We start from the raw sequence: 18467 nt of genomic DNA on the forward strand, positions 1-18467 counted from the left end.
CTGTGTTGGCTGTATAAATATTGTAAAATGTTACATCCTTTTGCTGGGTTGGCCCCTTTATCATTATGTAATACCTTTCTTAGTCTCTTATTACAGTTTTGTTTGTCCCATGTAAGCACAGCTACCTACTCCAGCTTGCTTTTAGTTTCATATGCACGGAGTAGGTTTTTCTATTCCTTCACTTTCAGTCTGTGTATATCTTTGCATCTGAAGTGCATCTTTTCTAGGCAGTATAGACAGACAGATGGATGGGTCTTGTTTTTTTATTCATTCCGCCATCTGATACTTTTGACTGGAGAATTTATCTTATTTAAACTAATTACTGATAGGTAGGTACCTATATTGGCATTTTGTTAATGTTTTCTGTTTTGTAGTTCCTGTGTTCCTTTCTTCTTTTATGATTTGATGACTTTCCTTGCTGGTATGCTTTGACTGCTTTATTATCTTTTCTGTATCTAGATTAGGTTTTTGCCTTGCAGTTACTAGGAGACTTACATATTAGAACTTGCAATAGTCCATTTTAAGTGGGTAACAATGTAAGGCTGGCTGCATTCTAAAGCTCTACATTTTAACTCTTCACCCCAATGTTCTGTTTTTGAGGTTACATTTAACATTTTAATCTTATGAATTCCTTAACTAATTACTGTAGTTATATTTGGGGGGCTCCTCATGAGTATCTAAGTTCTTTTCAAGGAGATGCCAGTGTGGTGTAGTGATGGTATCCCACAGCATACATTTCCTCAGAGCACTTTCCTAAGCCTCTAAATGTGTGCTAGACTTGAAGCCTGTCATGCAGGCTTGAAGCTCCAGGACAATCCAATAGGTCTCTTTCACAGACTGGGGATATGTTTTAGCGTAATGTCTGTGCAGTGCCCTGGGGGTGGGAGCCTTCCAAAAACTCTCTGTAACTGTCATCAGTCATGTGGGACCCAGAAATACAAGAGCTCGGAGATCAAGGGCTACTCCCTCAGTGGCAGCTGTTAAAACCAGGGCACCAGGGATATGTAAAACCTCCCCTCAGAGAGAGACTGCTGTTCCAGAGCATGGCATAGAGCCTGCTCACCAAGGTTTCTGGAGAAGTCCACAGTCAGCCCTTACATGTGTATTTAATTAGAAGACTGCCCCTTAGGCAGGAACTGGGATGGTAAGCTTAGGGGTTTGTGATAAAGGCTGAGCATTTGAGTCTGTTGCCTCTAGCTATGTCCTCAGGGTTGTGGCTGTTTAAAAACTTTTTGCTTTGGGGGTGCCTGGGTGGCTCAGTGGGTTAAAGCCTCTGCCTTCGGCTCAGGTCATGATTCCAGGGTCCTGGGATCGAGCCCCGCATCAGGCTCTCTGCTCCGCAGGGAGCCTGCTTCCTCCTCTCTCTCTGCCTGCCTCTCTGCCTAGTTGTGATTTCTCTCTGTCAAATAAATAAAATATTTAAAAAAAAAAAAAAAAAGAAAAAAAAACTTTTTGCTTTGGTTTACAGTCCTGTGGGACCTGTGAGCATAACCACGTAAGCCACCACAGGTGATTCACCGGTGTCCCCCAGCAGCAGCTACAAAAGTCAGGGGTATCAAACAAGGACAGAAGCTCCATACTGCGAGATATTTATAAGCTATAGTGAGGCAGAGAGTGCAAAGACTGCATCTAGTGGACTCTGTTCCCTGAGAAGTCCATAAACTCTTAAAATGTGCCAGACCAGAGGGTTGAGCAGCAGCTCAAAGCTCCTCCATAAGCAAATCGGCTTCTTTCTCAGAAAGAGTGGGGGTGTCTAACAGTCTGCTATCTGTACAGTGTCCTGGGGATGGCAGTCTGCCAAAAATGGTCTGAGTGTTAGAGTCCCATGCAACTCAGAATGGAAGCATCCCTGGCCTACTGCGTCCAGCAATCAAAGGGTGTCCCTTTGCTGGCAGCCACAAAAACCAAAGCACTAGATGTGCATAAAAGCTCCCCTCCAGAAAATGTTGGTGCTCTGAAGCATGGCAGAGGGACAGCGTGAAGCTGATGCCTGCCAGCTGGAGGTAAAAACTTTACAAGGCAGAAAGAGGGAGCAGAGTATCCCAATAGGCCCCGGCCCCTCCAGCTGAAGTTTTAAGGGTATAGGAAAGAAATTCATTTGCTAAAGTCTGGGTGCTTTTCTTTCTTTTTTTTTTTTTTTTTAAACATTCATTTGACAGAGACAGATCACAAGTAGATAGAGAGGCAGGCAGAGAGAGAGAGAGAGGGAAGCAGGCTCCCTGCTGAGCAGAGAGCCCCATGTGGGACTTGATCCCAGGACCCCGAGATCATGACCTGAGCCGAAGGCAGCGGCTTAACCCACTGAGCCACCCAGGCGCCCCTGGGTGCTTTTCTAATGGCTGCTTCTGTGCTGTACCCTTGGCAAAGTGAGTCTTCACTTGAGCCCTCTGAGCCATGTTTCAGTTCACTACAGCTCTTTATGTCATGATTTTCAAAGCCAGCTCACCTCTCAGGTGCAGGACTTAAAAGCTGGGGTGCCTGATGGAGGGTATAACCTGCTGCTCTTCAGAGGGAAGCTCCGTGTTTGTGAGTTATGTTGTAATCGTGGACTTATAATGAGCTTTTGTCATAGCCTCTCCTACTCACTTCCATTGGCCTTTTGCTTGTTTCTCTGACGTGAAGTCACTCAGCTAGTTTTCAGGTCTGTCTCAGAGGGACAGATCTGGTGTATACATGGGAGGAGATGAGCTCAAGATCTTCCTACCTTGCCCTATTGAGCCACCTCCTAGATGTGAAACCAGACATAAAACTGGGGCACCATACACATGTCAAGTCTCCCCTCGGGGAGATGCTGACCATCTGTGGAGTGTGGCACAGGGAGCATGTGGAGATAGCATCCACCAGCTGGAGCAAGGCAGAGGGAAAGTGCAGAGATGGCACCCCAGTCTCTGGCTCCAGAGAGCACCCCAGCTGTCCCTTGAATGTGTGTCTAACCAGAGGCCCACCCCTCAGGCTAATGTTCCAAGACAAGCAAATGAGTCTCTCCTGAAGTCCAGGTAACCCTCAATTAACTGTTTCTACGTTGGGTCCTGGGGTGATGCCAAGCACACAAGTCCTTTAAGAACCATTTCTCAGATCACCATAGCCTTGCGGGTCTCGTGGACCTGAGCCCCATTGCTTTTCAAAGGTAGGCATTTTGGAGAGTCCCCTCATAGGTGCACGTGTTAAGAGCTGGGGCTGCCTGATGTGGGGCTCAAATCCTTCACTCCTCAAGAAGCTACAGCTTTTGGGGCGCCTGGGTGGCTCAGTGGGTTAAAGCCTCTGCCTTCGGCTCAGGTCATGATCCCAGGGTCCTGGGATCGAGCCCCGCATCAGGCTCTCTGCTCAGCAGGGAGCCTCTGCTTCCTCCTCTCTCTCTGCCTGCCTCTCTACTTGTGATTTCTGTCTTTCAAATAAATAAATAAAATCTTAAAAAAAAAAAAAAAAAGAAGCACAGCTTTTGAGTTCCCTCCTGACCCTGGTTGCCACACTGGGAGTAAGGTGGATGATGAGTTTTAGGTCCCAGCCTCTCCTACCTGCTTCAAAGTGAGACTTCCCTGAGCACCACATATGAGGGAGGAGAGTTCAGTATCCTCTTGCATCACCATCTTTAAAGCTGTTTATTTAATTTTTTAAAAGCTGGTGGTAAACTCTTTCTCACTTCAGGTCATTAAAAAAACAAACAAAAAACCCCCCACAAGGACAGCTGTCTTCTAAACATTCGGTTTGCATAATATTAACACCTCCCCCCACTCCAAAAAAACAGTACCGTTTCTCTTTTGAAAAAGGGAAAACCAGAAAATCAGACTTTCTGCCTTGAAAAGTTTCATCACAGATGAAATACTAAAGCAAGCCTTCTAAGTAATATGACACTGAGTGGCAAAGCAAGACACAACCTTGTACATTCTTGCCAGGTTTGTTTCTCAAATAAAAAGCCTTTCCTATGGGAAGAAGCCACTGAAGTACAGAGAGAAAACTAGAGCTGCCATTGAGTTGGGATGGAGGAGGAAGGGGACAAAAGAAAGGAGAGAGAGAAAAACAGGAAAGGGGAGAGGGAGGAAACAGAGGGTATTGGTTCATTCAGTGGAGACTGAAGAGAGCCTAATCTAGATCTTCGAATCACTGCAACATATGAAAATATACGTGATTTTTGTAATTCCTAACTCTGGAGTTTCAATAATGTTTGACCGATCACTTTTTCAGGTATCAATAAATTTACAAAAAAGCTTCGGAGTCCATATGCAATTGATAACAATGAACTACTTGACTTCCTTTCCAGAGTCCCTTCAGATGTACAAGTGGTATGTAGGTTTCCCTATTACTCTTATTTAACATAGGATGGAATTGGGTTTTCACTTTTTATCCTTTTAATTTCAAAGGTTTTAAAAGAGCCAGTTAAAGTTAAAAAGTTAAGCTACTTAAAGTTTAAATCTGTAGCAGATTTTGCCTTTCAGGAATTTAGCCCACTTGGGGTGTTACCCAAGAAGAACTTTTATAAAGCATGGGGAATGGAGAATGAGAGAGGGTTGCATCAAGAACCTACCAGAGCTCATAGGGGCAATTTTCCTCCAAGGAAGGTTCACCTGATTTGTGAAGGGAGGTCATCATTACCTGAAGAGAGGAAAGAGGAATATAGAGGATGAAAGCAAAAGGTGCCAGTGAACCTCTGGAAAAAAAACCAACAACACTTCTTTGCATAATTTTAAAAATGCATCTTTTGGAGACCGTTAGGGGACGGGGTGGAGAGTAACTGCATTTTCAAGACTGGGGCACATCTCAGTCTTTTAAAATTCTTTGAGGTTAACTACTCATGCCCATTAGTCATCAGCTATTTTCTGAATAAATGAGAAATATTTTTCTCAAAATCTTGACACTATGTTGGAGCAATACTTTCTTCCTTTGTTTCAGCTGAATTTTTGATGTGGTATCCGACATGAGAATAGGCTAGAGGGAGACTAAGCCTAAACAAACAGTAAATTGCAAAGAACCATTATTCAGCCTTTCAAAATTAAGATGGTTTTGCTTTTAATCTAATGTGTTACTGACAGTGAAGAGGCAGCCTATTACCAAAGTTCACAGCAGTGCTCTCACGTAATTTCTGGCAGGATTTCCCTTATGATTCTTGCTCTATCACTCTATTGTTTTCTGCATCCCAGCTGCAGATCCCATAGACCTTCCAGGGTGAGTGCTCTTCCCACCCCTGCCTCCAAGCAGTCTCTCATTCCTTTGCTTTTCCTTCCTTTGCCAGAAAGTGACCACCTGACCAGTCTTTCTCTGAACTCTGTTTAAACAGGTGCAATACCAAGAACTGAAACCAGATCCCTCTCACAGTCCATGTAAAAGGAAGAAAAACAATCTTGGCTAGCCAGCTCCCAGCACTGAGGAGACCAGCATCTGTTTGGGAAGATAAAAGAAAAAGCCTTCAGCCTCAGCAGCATTTCCTTTCTTCCTGCTTTTTATTTATTTTACATTTTTATCATGATCGAGAGAATTTGTAAATAGTGTACAAAGGCATATGTCTTTGAAAATATACTTCCATTGTACAGACTCAATTTGATAAAGGTTTAGCTGTTGCTGTGTGAAAGCCTTGTTGGCTGCGGATAATATTATAACACACTGGAACAACAAACAGAAGAATGGTAACATTGGGAGATATGTACTTCTCTAATTACGAGTAGAAGCACTAGAATATTACATTAAATGCTCAGCTGTGCTCTGATTAAATCTACATAAAATGTAAATGTCAATTTGATTTTTAAAGTTTTTTTTTAATGTGACTATTTTTTATCTGAAAAGTAATCCATTACAGTTTTCTATGTTTTATACATTTCAAAAGGGAAGGGGGAATCCCAAAATCTGAATTATGGAACAGATGCATTTCAATTTAACATAGATGCTGACTTCAGATCCTGACTTTCATTCCCGTGCAAATTACTGAGATATGATTCGGCTTATTTTAAGCTAATGAGTGAAGGTACATTCACTCTGTCAGGATAATCTTCCACACTCTACAAAGAAAACTTTCAAACCTTCTATCATTCCATCTAAAATCTTAAAATCTCCACAGGATTACACATAAATACTGCCAGGTTTATAAACGATTGCCTATCTAAATTTTTATACCTACCACTTCTTTAATTTGTATCGAGTTAGCAAGCTTTAATTTGTACCAAGTTAGCAAGTTAGCAACCCCGTTCAGTTGTCAAGAATACTAGCAAACTAAATCCGTGTTGCTTTTGGTGTCTCTGTGCATCTAAAAATACTTAATACTCAAGTGTTATCACACACACAAAAAAGTATCTTCTTTCTCATAGATTACTGAAATGCTTTAATGCATAGTATGATTTCTGTTAGTGTGAATTTTAATGTAAAGAATGCTAGTGTGCTAAGTGATATGCTAGTGTTTCATTACATTCATTTATAGAAAAACTAATCATTCTTGATAATATGAATGCATGAAACCTAATTTGTAAAAAAACAAAAACAAAAAAACAAAAAAACCCACCAAAAAACAGAAAACTGCTTATGGGGAGGGGAGAGTTTGCCTTTAAAAAAACGTTTCACTACTTAGCAGAGAATCTATACTTAAAAATTGCATTCCCAAGACTTGTGGTAGTTTTTGTACCTAGCTCCCTGATAAATCAAGGGAGTATACCTCTGGAGAGAGAAATAATTTGGTAAGAATGTTTTACTTCCCTGACTGGGTAGGGGATTAAGCTTGGCTGAAAATGCTGTAGAAAATGTTTTGCACTACTTTATTAATAGACTGGGAAAGGGTGAAGGAGGGGGGGAAAAACATAGAAAAGCCAGAAGCCAGAAATATGTATTTCACTCTAAAGGAAGAGACTTTAAAAATAAATTTAATCTCATCAAAGCTAATTTTTAAAGTATTTTTATTTTAAAGCAACGTTGTTAAATACTATTTCTTATGATAGAACTATTTTGATCTGTTTATACACTATGCTTGAAAGAGAATGTCAATTAAATTCCCTTTCTACAGAAAGGGATTGACCTCAATATGCTCTATTTAGCTCACCGTGTTTATAATGACATGCTTCTATCTGCATACTATCACTGTTTGTAGCTTAGACATAATACTCCATGAAGCTGATGTTACCAGAGAAAGTTTATTGATGGGATAATTTGTTTGAAATACCTTTTGATTATACCTTGTGTGAGATTTATGTTCCGTGCTGACAGTGTCTACTCAAATGTCTACAAGCCTGATATTGTACAACCTCAGATGTACCTAGTGCATAGTAATCATTAACAGATGCCTAATTTTTGTTTCATTCTACCAACTTTCAGATGTTAAATTCAGTGGTAATGTTGACTCTACATTCACTGCATTAAATAAAAAAAATCTTTTCTAAGTATAATCAGTACTCCTTTCTTTTCCTTTCCTTCTTTTTTTGTGGGGGGTGGTTTGAGAGAGACTTGCTGGAGGACTGTTTGTATATTCTTTTAAATGATACTTCACTTGAGAAATTAGGTTTAGACAAAAAAAGCCTTTTCTGAAACCTTGACTATCGTATGAAACGGACTCCTTTCGAAGGAGTGAGCATGCAACGATGTTGATAGAAGAACAACAACTATCTTGAGGCATGAAATGATATTCAGAGGAATCTTCGCTGTTTTAAAAACTACTATATTCACAGGCTGAAAAGAATAAACTAATAAAATTTTAACTCTTGGGGCGCCTGGGTGGCTCAGTGGGTTAAAGCCTCTGCCTTCGGCTCAGGTCATGATCCCAGAGTCCTGGGATCGAGCCCCGCATCGGGTTCTCTGCTCAGCAGGGAGCCTGCTTCCTCCTCTCTCTCTCTCTGCCTGCCTCTCTGCCTACTTGAAATCTCTGTCTGTCAAATAAATAAATAGATAATAAAATCTTAAAAAATTTTTAACTCTTTTCCCTTTTCACATAGGTATAGTTTTGCCTTTTGAAAGCTGTTTACCTTGATTAGTTTTCAAAGATTTTCCATTTAAATATTTTAAGAGATCTTTATGAGATTCAGTGTCACTCCAAATAGGCATGAGACTGCTAAATCTGGTAATGTTGTCAACTATTAAATATATTCCTGTCTTTCAGTGAGTAAATTCACTAAAGGTCATTCACATGACAAAGTACTATTGTTGCTATTAATTGTGGTAATTCCTAAGAAAGGCATATTTTAAACTTTTCATTTACAAAAAAAAACCAAAAACATAATACTTGCTCATTTTGGTATGTTCCACAGATTCAAGCTGACAGATGCTATATGGATTCCAAATTATATTTGAACCATACTAAATACTAGGATAATCTGAACTGAAAGATTAAAAAAAATTCAAGTGCTCTCCACGTCCTAAGTGGGGCTTGAACTCCCAACCCTGCGTTTAAGAGTCTCATGCTCCACTGAATGAGCCAGCCAGGACCCCAAACTGAAAGACTTTTTTTAAAATGACTTTGCTTTGTGATACATTTATTGAATACCTATTACTATTATTTGACTTGCCCTGCCACAGGCATGATTCAACCAGTGACAGTATATTAAAATCAAATCTGGAGCTAAAGTATAATAACAAAATTTAATCAATAGGTTTCTGAAAGTATCTTTTATAGAATTTTATTCTATTTTTTCTTAAAAAAAATTTTATTAAATTATAATTTAAAATTTTTTAAAATTTAAATTCAATTAGCCAACATATAGTAGTACATCATTAGTTGTTGATGTAGTATTCATTGATTCATTGGCTGCGTATAAGCCAGGGTTCGTCACATCATATGCCCTCCTTAATACCCACCCACCCCTCTGCAACTGTTTCCCAGAGTCAAGAGTAGGCTCTCTGCACTATTTAAGAATTTTATTCTATATATAAAAGTGAAAAAAAATTCGGTAGTAAGCTCTCTTATTCAGGGACCATGGGAACTTCCCCCCCCCACTTTGATCTTAATATCCAAATGGCTGTAATGCTGTAAGTGATCTAATTTTGTGTTAACTAGTCTTATTCGGAGGTTTTAATTTCAGTTTATACACTTGTTAAATGTACCTCAATACTTCTGAGTTTTGTACTCATCATTAAAAGCAAATAAAAAAACTGTACTATCAGGCAACTGATGTTCCAGAAAATCAAGTAAAGAGATCGACCATTAAATTTCTTGTAAAAGCTTCAGGTATTGTTAAAGGAATGCTTATTTAAATTCTGGGGCTTTAAATGTCGAGTGTGAGTATGTGTATGTGTACAGATGCCAATTCATTTGTTTGATTAGAGTATCCAGAATCAGCCTTTTCTAACTGTTCAGTCAAGTATGAATTAAAACCACATAAAAAAAATGTAATGAATACTTACAATAGTGTCATTCCTTGCAATTATACTTCTCTTCCCTGGGATGACTGGTGTAACTCACTGAAAGAAAAAACATAAAACCTTTTTTGGGGTGAAAATGTTAGATCTTATGCCTTAGTTTCTACATTTGTACAGTGGCAGTCACATCGTAGAATTTATATCAGCTGAGTCTAGAGATTTAAGAAACACTAAACAAAATGTCGCATTATGTAAGAATCCTATGCAAAAAACTCCCAAAACAGTAAATGTACAAAGTGGTCACATGCCGCCAAAGCTAACACCACTGTGAAAGGTTTGCTGGAAGGTAATGATTATGTATACACTTTCCCTAGGGGATTTGTGCTAAGAACCAAAATAAGTGTTACAAGTAGATAAATGGTCTCAAATGAGTTTTAATTTATTGAGATCTTCCTTTTTTCACATTCTAAATTAATAACAAAGAAGTGGTCCCTCAAATGCACAAGCTGTATTTTTGTAGACAGGTTTTTTTTTATTTATATGATGCTTGTGTCTCCACGTGTTACCAAACAATTATAAAACTCCATCTAAAAAAAAGTAGAGGCACTGCTGTTCTCTTCTAGGCAATTAATAGCATTACTATATTAAGCTGAAAGCTTTATTTGTATTAAAAACAGAAATAGGTAAGTAGCTTTGCCAAAGTTTTCTCAGTCTATAGCAAAAGTAAACATGCAACATAATTCTCCCATGCTGCACATTTTTCTGTGTTCTTTCAAGAGAAAAGGAGCAACCAACCTGAGTCAGTGAAGAAACCTGCAAAGCACATCTTCTCAGGAGGAATGCGTTAGAGATCCCAAGACCTGGCTTGTTACTGCTACTGTGGCAAGACGGCAGGATAGGCTCAGTTCGAGTTCCTGTCAAAGACAAGGCTCACAATGGCATGAGGCAACATTTTATTTTGCTAGAATTCAAATAGTAACAAGTTTAGGGGAAATGCTGACTGCATAAAGAAAGGAGCACACTTGGCCCCAACCACTCTTATGGGCTCTTGATCACAGGAGACTCACCTGAGACAAGTCAACAGTGATTAGAAAGGCAGCTGGACTACAGAAGGGAGCTGAGAGGAAGGGTGCCACTTCTTGTCCCAAGTTCAGAGATCTTCTAATAAAGCCATCCAGAGACCCAGAAACCTTACAACTCAACTTGACATCATTCCCTCAAAACATCCCTCCTTTGTATAGCAATGATGACAATTATAAGCCCAAATCTGTGTCTAAACTATAATAGTGAAATCATGAAAAATAGTTTACTTCTGTCAAGAACTAATAAACTCTTGAAAAACCCTGATCAAGACTTAAGTGTCTATTATCTATTATACAGAGGGATAATGTTTGTGTTTTTGTTGACTGTTATGTAACACGGGAGGCAACTAACTCAAGTTCTGACTGGACCTTACACAATGGTATTCTTACCCCTTACCTTTGATCTGGAACTCTTACACAGTAAATTCTACACAGTAGATTCTGTTAACATAGAGAACTAGCAAACTTACAGCAGGGTCTTTGAAGCACCTGGGAACCCACTGGGAAAAGTCAAATACTTCTTACGTTTGAAAAACTACTTTTAAAATAGATCAATGTGGTGGTCCGTTTTATTTGTTTGAAGTTGAACATTACTTTAAAAATTTCCCTGTAGGATTAGAAAAAAAATGCATCTTCAGATATAATAGAGAAAACCTTTTTTTGGTGGGGGAGGGTCAACACAAAACATCTGGCACTTGATAACCAGGAGTCAGGCACACCAACTCTCCCGGGGTGGGGCAGCAGGTACACACCATTCTTTTTTTTTTTTTTTTTTTTTTTCTCATTTTATTTATTTTTTCAGCGTAACAGTATTCGTTCTTTTTGCACAACACCCAGTGCTCCATGCAAAACGTGCCCTCTCATTACCCACCACCTGTTCCCCCAACCTCCCACCCCTGACCCTTCAAAACCCTCAGGTTGTTTTTCAGAGTCCATAGTCTCTTATGGTTCGCTTCCCCTCCCCAATGTCCATAGCCCGCTCCCCCTCCCCCAATCCCACCTCCCCGCAGCAACCCCCAGTTTGTTTTGTGAGATTAAGAGTCATTTATGGTTTGTCTCCCTCCCAATCCCATCTTGTTTCATTTATTCTTCTCCTATCTCCTACCCCCCCATGTTGCTTCTCCATGTCCTCATATCAGGGAGATCATATGATAGTTGTCTTTCTCCGATTGACTTATTTCACTAAGCATGATACGCTCTAGTTCCATCCACGTCGTCGCAAATGGCAAGATTTCATTTCTTTTGATGGCTGCATAGTATTCCATTGTGTATATATACCACATCTTCTTTATCCATTCATCTGTTGATGGACATCTAGGTTCTTTCCATAGTCTGGCTATTGTAGACATTGCTGCTATAAACATTCGGGTACACGTGCCCCTTCGGATCACTATGTTTGTATCTTTAGGGTAAATACCCAGTAGTGCAATTGCTGGGTCATAGGGTAGTTCTATTTTCAACATTTTGAGGAACCTCCATGCTGTTTTCCAGAGTGGTTGCACCAGCTTGCATTCCCACCAACAGTGGAGGAGGGTTCCCCTTTCTCCACATCCTCTATTAACAAGTCAGGAAATGACAGATGCTGGAGAGGATGTGGAGAAAGCAGGTACACACCATTCTTGTGGCACTATGGTGTTAATGCAGGGAACACAGAAGTACCTGATACTCCATGATCTCCCATAACTGTGACAACCCCCCAACAAGCAGGTGAGAAATCCTCCCCCCTCAAACACATTAATGTGATATTCCCTGGTGTACTGTAGTTACATTACTGGTATCTAATGAGTTTATAAAATCATTGTTAAAATACTCTATTTCAATTGTACTCCTTAAAACAATACCTTACAAGAAACCATGTTCCTGACCTTCACAGAAGAGGTGCCAAATAATATGCTCTGGAGAATACTGGCAAGACACTTTCACTCAGAATCCTCTCAGTGAATCGGCTGCCTGTATCTGCCATAGTGTTGCAAATAATAAAATCAATAGTAAAAAAGGGAATTTTTGCCAGGTCTGTGATGATACAAGAAAAAAAATTCTTGGTAATACAGTAGCAACCTCTCTTCAAATAGATTCAAATGTAGCCTTCATTCAATCTGAGTGTTCTCCCTGCATTTTGGTGTCGAATCTGAAAAAAAAAAAAAATCAGACAAGCAATTCTTTAGGTTCTATGAATACTTCTAAAATGAGAAAAGGCCAATAGTGAAGCTATGTTTTCATGACTCCACATGGTAATTATATGGAAGAAGTTTCATCTTTGGTAACTGAAGAATCTTCCTAGAGCAATGACCCCAACACGGTTACACATTACTTGGAACATGGTTAAGAAGACTGAAGAGGAGGGCGCCTGGGTGGCTCAGTGGTTTAAGCCGCTGCCTTCGGCTCAGGTCATGATCTCAGGGTCCTGGGATCGAGCCCTGCATCGGGCTCTCTGCTCGTCAGGGAGCCTGCTTCCCTCTCACTCTCTCTGCCTGCCTCTCTGCCTACTTGTGATCTCTCTCTGTCAAATAAATAAATAAAATCTTTAAAAAAAAAAAAAAAAAAAAAGAAGACTGAAGAGGGGCGCCTGGGTGGCTCAGTGGGTTAAAGCCTCTGCCTTCGGCTCAGGTCATGATCCCAGGGTCCTGGGATTGAGCCCTACATCGGGCTCTCTGCTCAGCGGGAAGCCTGCTTCCCTTCCTCTCTCTCTCTCTCTGCCTGTCTCTCTGCCTACTTGTGATCTCTGTCAAATAAATAAAATCTTAAAAAAAAAAAAAAAAAGAAGAAGAAGACTGAAGAAGCCTGCCAGTAAATGATGAGCCAGATTCACTCTTACAGGAGGGAGCATATAGTGCAGGTATGTATTTTTTTAGAGATCCGCATTAGATGGTACTATGTTTAATTACAACCTTCCCTGAAGAAAAATGGCATATTTTAAAATGTACTTTATATTTTAAAAATCCAGTTATGTGCCAGTTTAAATAAGAGCTTTAGAAAATTTTCAAGACTTGATTCGCATTTATCTTAAGAGCACGACTTTCAAAAATAAGAGTTACTGGCATTATAAATATAAATCATGTTACAGAGAAACTTGGAGAGGTGATTATTTGAAATTCTATCATAAATACACCACTATTAGCAATGTATTTGCCTATAATTTTTTCCACTATGTAATTATATTTGAAGTAATTTTTAATTACATCCCATTTTTTAAAAAAACTAAAATTAGTCAAGAAAAATAGCTTTGGGAAACCCACTCTAACCACTTTTTACAAATGACTCTTAACTTCTCCTTAAGCCCATTTCCTCCAATATGACTTTGTATGAACTTACACATTGTTTGAAAGGACAAATAAGGGAACTAAAGTCATGGGGAAGGAAAATAGATTTGCTTAACTTTGAGGAAAGGACTGAGTACTGCTAGTCCGATAGCTTATTTCTGAAAATACCAGTAAAACCGGTATTTTTATTCTTCTTTTTGAGTTTCAACTAAAAAACCTTCCATAAAACAAATATCTCAACCATTTGGTTTATTGAACATTATACAAAACTTTCAAAAAGTTTGTGAGAGTAGAGAATCTGCCTATATGCCTTTTGTCTGATTTGTATACTTTCATTAACTTTTTTCAATTAATCTATTAATAACCCTCTTGATTTTTTAAACTAGAATGACTCCTAACCATTTTCCCCCTCATCCCTTTGCCCAGTTTTCAACTTTGTAATTCTGCTTGTAAGGTTTCATTTTAATTTTCTGAGTATTATTTATTGCTCTGTAATTTCATCTCTATGTAGGAAAAACAAGAAACAATGCAAAACAGAAATGCATCTTTGGGATGAAGTCAGATACCAAAGATACATATTCGCTAAACAAAAACAAAAAACTATTATAAATCAAACCACTCCGGTCATTAGAAAAATTTATCAGTGTCATGACATAAACCATTGCTGACCTAACCTTTAAGTTGAGAAGTACTGACAACAAACTAAGTTCTTTTTATCTGTCACCACTTTAAGATTAATGATTTTTTCAACATGACTATTTTGAGGACAGAAAAATGGAGAATCATTGGAATTTTGGTTCATCTACTATTAAGATAAATGATAGTATAATAGGTGTAAATTCAAAGTTGGATTCCAGATTTTCTGTTCAGTGCAACTTACCTACTGGAATTGCTAAGCTAATTTTTAAAAAACTTCCTTTCTTCAGTAGAACTAAATCCTATGTTCCAAAGAGTAGTTAGCCATTCTCTATTAATGTTTAACACCCACTACACATAAATTTTCATTTGCTCCAATTCAGATGCTTTTGAGAGGAAGATCAGATTAACCAAATCTGGGTTTACTATTCTAAAAAGATTTGGGGGCCATAATAAAAGTAAAAATTGGTGGAAATATTTGTTTCAATTCCAACTGAAGAAGGCTAATTGTAAATGCTTGAATGAGGAACTTTTATTTTTTGGTCTATGTTAAGGGCAATATTATATATTACAAATTACATATATAAATAATACTATATACTCGTTTTATTAGAAATATTGTTTTTATAACAACAAAACAATGTTGTTTTGTTGTTTAAAATTGTTTCAAAAACAATTTGTTGGTTACTTTGCTGATTTAATACTATTGGATCTTAATTCAGGAAGTAGTTTAAAAATCCAGAAAAGTTCACAATATTTGCTTTTAAAAAGAAAAACATAAATATATATCTAACAGTACAAAGACAGTATTATGAAAAAAAATCACTTCTATATAGTACTAAGAGTTATAGTTTGTTTTTTTTAAACACATAGTTTAAATGAATTCATAACAAAAACTACATAGCTATACTTATAAAAAGGCTTATAGAAATGAATTCAAATATGTAAGATATTGGAAAATACTTGTGTATCAAATATACAAATTATCATTTTGCTTATCACACAAAGTACTCCCAAATAGCCAACTCCCCTAAAAGTGAATCATTTGGATTTATGATTGGAAAGTGTTAAGAAGCCTCTTTTTCAAGTAATTTAATCTATTTCTCCCTAACAATTCACATAAATTCATGTTTATAAGTCTTTGTTGCTTGAGGCTTTCATAAACTGGAAAGCACTATATGAAGACTAGCATTTACTTAAGAGGAAAAACTTAAAAAAAAATCTAGTGATCAATGATGTTAAAATTATCTTTTGTTTATTTCACCTGAAAAGGTCTTTTTGTAAAATTTGCAATACCTTGAAAGATATAGGCTTTGAAACCAAGCAAAAACAATACCACAACATTTTCTCATTAAGTTAGTCCAGTAACTTCTAATTCTGTATCAGAGGAAATAATTGTCAGAATATATCCTCCTCCCACAATTCCTTCCAACCTACAAGGTGAATTTTTTGATAACATAATTTGATTTACAGGAAAGAGTTAACCATTCCATGTTTCCATGGAACTGATGTCTGCAGTTTTGACAACACCAGGCACAGACTAATTCCAATAATGCCATTGCTGACCTTTCTAACTCAATCCACATTTGTTATAAAAACAATTATCATTCAGAACTTTGCAAGCTCCACGTCAGCATGAGGTGCGATTGGTGTGGAAGCTACGTGATAAATGCCTGAGGGAAAGAGTGCCTCATGTCACTCAAAGATGACCCCTTCCTACTGCTTCAGGAGCAACAGTGACAGGCTCTCATCAAGTTCATAACTTAACTGGAAAGGTGTGTAAAGGCATATGGATCGCACATTCCAGCAACAGTGTTTTTATGTGAAGGTATTCATTTAACTTTCTGTAACAGCGCAGACAAAAATGGCAAATGCTTCCTGGCATTTATATAAAGTATCCTAGCATTAAGGCATTTGTATTTACCTGGGAATGCGTATTAGTTTGCAAAGACTGCAAAAGCACACCCTGCATTCTACTCTGTCTGAAGCATAATTGTGAAAATCATAACGATCAAAGAAGTAAACTATTAGCTCTGTTTAATATTCACATTTAAAAACTAAAACAGAAAACCATTACTGTAAATATTAGAAACATATAAAACTGAATTTTTTTCAATAGCCTATAGAGAAGGAAATAAAAGTAACAATATTTCAATCTAATTTACCTTCCTAGACTGTAAGCTTTTCCTTTTATCGTAATCAGCCTGTCAGCACACCACCTGGAATATAGTAGGTGTTCAAGAAACAATAAAAACACTGATTTCGCATTTTATTTATACAAGGAAGAATGTTTTCCTGGTCATCTTGGAATTAAGGAAATGACAGAAAATATATATAAATGGACCACTTTATTCTGCATAGGAAAACTAATAACAAGCTAGAAAACTCTTAACTTTGAAAAGACCCCTCCTAAGGAGCTGCCAGTAAAAATTTTAAAATCTTTTATATTCCCAATATTTTTACGGATTACATATGTGGAAAGCTGCATCTTAACAGCTCAGAAATCTTATTTCAGCCTTTATTTACATTTGTAATAAAGGCCTTGCTGGGCTTTTAAAAAAAGAACAGATCTATTGAACTACAGATATGAAATCTAGCAAAGCACAAGAAAGAATAGCATAACTCAGCCTTGCCTTCAGTTGCTAGAACTCAGCCATTTACAACTAAAAGCCAGGACTCAAAAAGCCTACGAATTTTATTTATTAATATTTCTATTTCCCCTGCCTCTAAGCAATCTGAAGCAATTATTATATTTTCTAAAATAAAACTTAGGCAATAATATTAGAAAAAAAGTTTCTCACTGAAGGTTTAAATTTCATATACATTTTTTAAAATTCATGTACATATATTACTATTGTTAACTAGGATATAAAACACAGTAATCTGCTTGCTAAGTGGCACTTTTGAATAAATGCAAAACTACAATGACACCTTACTAAAATAGGCGGGGATCTCAATGGCATTTTTTAGTGTTTAATACTTCTTACCATCATGAGTTGTAGAAGTTGGCAGATAGAACAGTTATGAAACATTAATTCTAATTGCAACTAGATGAATATTCCTTAAGAACATTTAATTTAGAAAACTACGTTTCTTAGCAGTGCAAAACCCTAACTCATGATGTTGGTTATTTTATTAACTTAGAATTATTGCCAACTGGAGCAATTACTCTCTGGCTTAAATAATTTGTTATAACTAAAAAGAGGAGGTAAGAATTAGAAAAGAAGCAACATTTATTAAGTGCTATATAACGTGATAGGCTAAGAAGTCTGGCACAGATAATACCTGGTGTTATTTCCATTTGACAAGTAAGAAAGCAAAAGCTCAGAAACGAATCTGTCATATATTTAGTTAATCAGAAGTTAGACACAACTGTGCCTGTTAGATGTCAAAACTATGTTTTTAAGTTTGTATTAGTTAACCTAGTAAACATTATTCCCGATGCCTTCACAAGTGATGTAAAGGGGCTATTGTTCAGAATAAAAATGTTCTTATTCATCATGTTGGGAAACATTTTACTGACTCTTTCTGAGCATTTTAACGTTCCTTAGATAGTCTCTGCTACGTCATGGTTTCTCTGATACTTTTTAAGATTAAGTATGTATTACCAAGACTTTTAAGATTTCACATTTGAAGGCTAACTAGAAACAATTAATATTTCTTACAGTGTGTATAAAAACTTACTAGGAAAAAAAAACCTTTGATTTTTATTCAGCGCTGATACACTAATGTAACAGTTTTCAGTTTAGATTATAAACCCAGTAATAAAACACTCAGAATTTGTATCTTGTTAAAAGATCTATTTCTAAGATAAAACTAAAGTGTGCTTCTTTAGCAGATTAATTGCTGTGAGATCATCACTCTAGTTATATAAAAGCTAAATGGAAGTTTTAATGATTCTTTCCCAGCTGTACCACAATGTAACTTATTCCCACTAGGAAAGCAACTCTAATTTCAAAAGTGGTTATTATCCATACCCTTTCTTTTAGTTTTACTATAAACTGCTGTTAGGGAAAAAACCTGCAAATTGAAACGTAAATTCATACCACACATTAAGATTTTAGATAATCTCAAATCTATTACTTAGTTACCACTTATAATCTTAATATTTGGCAAAACTTACTATGTAGCAGTATGTTTTTGCTTACAGAACAGTGGTTACATGGAGTAGAAATAAACTTTGTACATGAACTGTTAAAATAAAGTAGATCAAGGGATCAAACTGTCA

At 37.3% G+C, this 18467-nt stretch overlaps 1 protein-coding gene across 9 annotated transcripts in view; it reads left to right on the forward strand.

Annotated features, from left to right (window-relative positions):
- MCTP1 (multiple C2 and transmembrane domain containing 1) overlaps positions 1-7358 on the forward strand; it is a 535159-nt gene extending 527801 nt beyond the window's left edge. For all 9 annotated transcript variants that reach the window (XM_046000381.1, XM_046000382.1, XM_046000383.1 and 6 more), the window contains 2 exons: positions 4183-4280; positions 5273-7358. In XM_046000381.1, the coding sequence (XP_045856337.1) occupies positions 4183-4280; positions 5273-5344 (170 nt within the window). In that variant the 3' untranslated portion in view covers positions 5345-7358. The remainder of the gene's footprint in view (positions 1-4182; positions 4281-5272) is intronic.
- Positions 7359-18467: the final 11109 nt, after the last annotated feature.

This window comes from Meles meles, chromosome 3 (genome assembly GCF_922984935.1).
Source record: "Meles meles chromosome 3, mMelMel3.1 paternal haplotype, whole genome shotgun sequence".
In the NCBI taxonomy this organism is placed as follows: Eukaryota; Metazoa; Chordata; class Mammalia; order Carnivora; family Mustelidae; genus Meles; species Meles meles.